The sequence below is a fragment of the Elaeis guineensis genome, chromosome 2 (assembly GCF_000442705.2).
Source record: "Elaeis guineensis isolate ETL-2024a chromosome 2, EG11, whole genome shotgun sequence".
Lineage (NCBI taxonomy): Eukaryota > Viridiplantae > Streptophyta > Magnoliopsida > Arecales > Arecaceae > Elaeis > Elaeis guineensis.
Genome location: NC_025994.2, coordinates 5,985,685 through 5,990,466, shown reverse-complemented (window position 1 = coordinate 5,990,466; position 4,782 = coordinate 5,985,685). Strand labels below are relative to the sequence as shown.

The 4,782-nt window shown below is 38.7% G+C and overlaps 1 protein-coding gene across 1 annotated transcript; it reads right to left on the bottom strand.

Moving 5' to 3' along the window:
* Positions 1–207: 207 nt before the first annotated feature.
* On the bottom strand, positions 208–1,517 carry LOC105033376 (uncharacterized). Its single transcript, XM_029262387.2, has 2 exons — positions 1,183–1,517; positions 208–902 (listed from the first exon to the last, which is right to left on the bottom strand). The coding sequence occupies exons 1-2, from the start codon at positions 1,387–1,389 to the stop codon at positions 420–422; spliced, it is 690 nt and encodes a 229-aa protein (XP_029118220.2). The 5' UTR covers positions 1,390–1,517; the 3' UTR covers positions 208–419.
* Between the last annotated feature and the right edge of the window lie 3,265 nt (positions 1,518–4,782).

The window sequence follows — 4,782 nt, the reverse complement described above, 5'->3', positions numbered from 1 at the left end:
TTGCCTCTTTCTGCTATTACTGTTCTTCCCTCTCTAATATGCCCTTATAAATAAATAAGCATATAAATTATCAATTTCCTTACCTTCTTTGCTCAAATCTTATAAACACTTCAATCCTTTCTCAGCTTTGGGCCCTCCAGTCCCAATCATATCATTCCATGTCATTCTTCATTTTCAATAAAATGCATTTAACGCAACATTGACAAATTTATGTACGTACAAAAATTTTATTTATTTACAATCCACGGTACAAATAAAATAAATATCAAAAATAACGAAACAAAAATAGTCATCTACACTCCTTTTCTTTTTTGCAAAAAAGGAAAGAAAAGCAAAAACTATTATCTCATGTCTCCCTTTTTGTCCTCTGGATGACAAGTTTATGTAGTTCTTGAATCTGAAGTTGGCCACTGATTGAACTAAAAATGGACCCTAGGCCTTTTGTAAAATGCGGGGGCCGGCACGTGCGAGCCACACCGTGGGCAGCGTGGGTCCCGCTTGGCCACCAGCACGTAGAGGAGGCAGTTGGGGCAACCCGCGGCCATCAGAGACCCACCGGACGAATCAGAGCCGTCCAGTCCCTCATCCCCTCCTTCTCTTTCCTCGCCAACGCTCCGCTTCATCGATGAGTTCGTGGCCGCCGACGACGACGAGGACGAAGGAGAGCCGTCCATTCTTCCCTCCCGACGAGCCTTGTCTCGAGATTCGCCCTCCGCCCGCTCAAGGGCGGACTTCACGCTCTCGACGGTGCAGATGCTGGGGTAGCTCGAGGCGGGGGGAGTCAAGATGTCGAGGTCCGGGGAGGCGGAGTCTTCCAGCGGAGGGGCGTCGCCGCCGTCGCCGGGAGCCGGCGGGAGGTTGAGGTCCTGGAGCTTGCGGCGTGCCGGAGCGGGGCTGGGCTTCTGAGGCCAAATTAATAACAATCAATAGAAATAATATTTTTTGTGGAAACAAAAACAACTCAAGAATAAAATCTTAAATAGAAACGCCGGAAACCAGAAAAGAACTCGATTTTAAGCTTTCTTAGCGATGCATTTTGATGAAAATTCAAAATTTTAATCAAAGATTTTTCAATCAACGAAGATAATGAAACGCACAAAAATCACAGAGTAGACGTCGGAGAATATCTCTAAGGAAATTGATAAAAGCCCGATTGGGACAAAGAGGAAGGAAGAGAACTACCAGTAGATCGCGGCGGTTCTCGAAGCCAGGGGGCGAAACCCGGAAGTCGAGATCCAAATCCCCGGATCCGACTCCGATCGGACCGCCGCCAAGGAGGTTGAGGGTGACGAGACCCCTCTCCCTCTCCCCCTTCTCCTCCCTATCCTCTTTCTTGTACCCGCTAAGAATCCTCGCCAAAGCCCCCACCTCGGTCGCCATTGGAGACATAGCCCTAAAACCCTAGAGATCGATCAAAGGAAGGAAGAGCAGGAGAAGTTGGAGACCGATGGAGCCAGAAAGAGAGAATTTATAGAAGAAGAGAGGAGAGGGGGAGAGAGAGAGAGAGAGAGAGAGCAGAATTAATGAAGGGGGGGGGGGGAAGCCGGAGTTCAGATAATATGACACGAGTTCAAGGGTATTTGATAATAACAATTATTAAATGGAATCCGTTGGAGTGGGGGGTGGGGAGGCGGCCAAAAGAAGGAGCATTTAATGCTGGGAAGGGAGGAATTAATGCAGGGGAGAAAGTGCGAGCCTCCTTTTTGGAGACTGGCAGAGGAGTATGAGCGGTGAGTCTTGGTCGTACCATCGTAGTAGGTGGAAACTTCTAACGTACTTTGGATTCAGTTATTTCCAGTGGGATTTTGTGGCCCCCCAAGAATTATGTTTTTAACGTAGCATCCTCGACTGCTGTAAAATCTGCCATGTAGATCTTCATTTTTTAACGTCCATCCGTAGGAAATCTTCAATGAACGCATGCGGAGTTGCCATTCTATTAATATTGGAATGCAGCAAATTCCTCCATGCAGTTCTACCAAAAAAAAAAAAAAAATTTCTCCATACATCTCCGCATAGAGAGGTGTACATGACTATATATATATATACACACACTACACATATTCTCTCTTTTTATAATATACAGCTGTATAATTAGAAATTGATTGTATATATGAAAGGTGAATCATGATTTCTAGTTGGTATTACGTATCAGAACTGTTCAAGTATGCAAGTCATAGAAACATATATTATGATGTGTCACCAGAGCCGATTTATCACTAGACTAATAAAGAGATAGTTTTTTGTCGTATTGTTTGACTTAAACTAAATGTAAACATAATATAATTAAAACATGTCCAACTGCTCATCCTGATCCATAATTTGGTTGTGCAAATCATGAATATATTTAATGACATGTCATGAGAGCAAGTTGGTAGAATAAGTAGATAGTTGTTTGTCATATTACCTAACTTAAATTGAATGTAAACACAATATAACTAAACATACCCTATTACTTATCTTAATCTGTTATTTAGGTCTATTAGCCATAACAACATATCCTGATGTGCCATGCAAGTTGGTGATAGCTTGATGAAATAAATATCTATTTGTTGCATTACTTAACGTCAACTGAATGGAAACATAAACTAATTAAACATGTCCAACTGCATACCTGGATTCATTATTCAAGTTTGTGAGCCCCAAGGACATACTATGATATATCATGAGAGCTAGACTAATAGTTGTGGGTGTAAGTCATTAGGGCAATTCAGATGCACAACCCATGGACATGTACAATGACGTGTCAATTTACACATGACAACTACTTCATCATGGACAAGAAAGCACATAGCACATAACTATCTCATTGCTTGATTTATATTGAAAGTAAACACAATACAATTATAATTCAATTATCTCAAACCATAATTCTATATTTTCACACATTGTTGTGTAAGCAACTAGCTATTTGTCGCATTGCTTGACTTTACTATATATAAACTACAACATTAAATATGTCGACTACATAATCTTGATTCATTCCAATCTATGAGCCACAAATGTGTATCATGATGTGTCATCAAAGTTGGTTGACCATTGGAGTACTAGGAAGCAAATATCTATTTGTTGCACTGTGATGTGTAATTAAACATGTCTTATCTTGTTTCATTATTCAAATGTGTGTGAGGAACAAATGCATACTATGATGTGTCATTAGAGGCATTATAGCATACATGGACTAGTAAGTTATTAGGGCAATTGAGATATGCACAACTACTAGCTAGCTATGACATGTCAATTTACACTTGAAAGTTGGCTCATAGATGGAAAATAAGCATATAGCTATTTATCTCATTCACATGACTTGTATTGAAGGTAAGTAGTTAAACATGTTCAACTACTTATCTTGAGTTAGAATTTTGTTCGTTATACTCACAATTGAATATAATGAATTGCATATAAAACTGAAAATTGCATGTATCATTGAAGGTCAGTATGATATAATTAAATTTGTTTAACTACTTTTGTGAACCATAACTCTGTACCCTTTCCTATATGCACCTTTTAACATTCACAACTATAAAAGTAAAACTATCTAAGTAGAATGTCCCATGATTTTGCATTATTATATGCAATAGAGCAATTTAAATGTGTGAGCCATGGATACATATTATGATCTATGAACTAATGATTAATAGCTGATTGATAGCTTACTAGCAAGTAGTTAACTTTTTGTCTCATTGCTTAACTTATATTGAAGGTAAACAAAATATAATTAAACATGTTCAACTACTTATCATTAACCATAATTTTGTGCCTCCATACATAGCTATGTATGCATGCACTTTTGACATACATGCACCGCTATAAAAGTGAAAACTGCATTTGTATGCATGATAACCCATGTTTATGTTATTACATGAATGAAAGCAATCAGGTTGACCCATGTTTTCTCATTACAGCATGTCAACTTCCACTTAATACTTAGTCCATAGCTAGATTAGCAAGCATATTGCTATTTCTCATTGCTAGTCTGACCTTGATTGAATGTAATACAATTAAACATGTTCCATCGCTTATCTTGAATCATGATTTTGTGCCTTCATGCTCGTAATTAATCTAAGCCTCTTTATTTATCTAAAATTTTGAATCACCTTGCATTGCTATTGTGAATCTTTATTTTCAAATTAAGGAAAACTAACTTCTGTTCTCCACTTTGATTGAACTTTGATGATGAGGGACTATTCAGCAATTTTTTTCCCAGAGTCCCTCGTTTTGATAGCCATGTGATCTTCAATAATCCTCGACTTGCTCATTAATTTGAACATATGTATATATATATATATATTTTGTATAATATGAGGCACAGAATTAAATGAAGCCTAATGAATCATAATTATTAAATGACAAGTAAACTGATGACTAGAAATTGATTTTTTTTTTTTTTTTTTCCGTTGAATACGATAGCAGGGGTTATGTTTCTTACATTAAAAGAACTAACTAGTGGCATGTGAATTTTATACATCTTTATTTAGAGTGAAAAGGCCGCAAGAGTCTGACAACTTCCCTCGTCCGTCTGTACCGTTGATTTGTGTTCAGGTTTCACATCCATTGGGGAGCGTGGAGCACACGTACATGTCTCACTTTCAAGTGTGGCTGACGATATTAAATTTGACCATTAAACCCGGTCGTCTGACTCATTAAATGGCCCAATCTCTTTGGCATTTAGGACCCACGAAACTTCCCTATTTCTTCTAGCACCACAAATTGGCATTGATGGCTTGATCCCCAACGCGTTCTCCTCGAGGCTTTTGTATGGTGGTGGGGTCACGCGCAGTTATG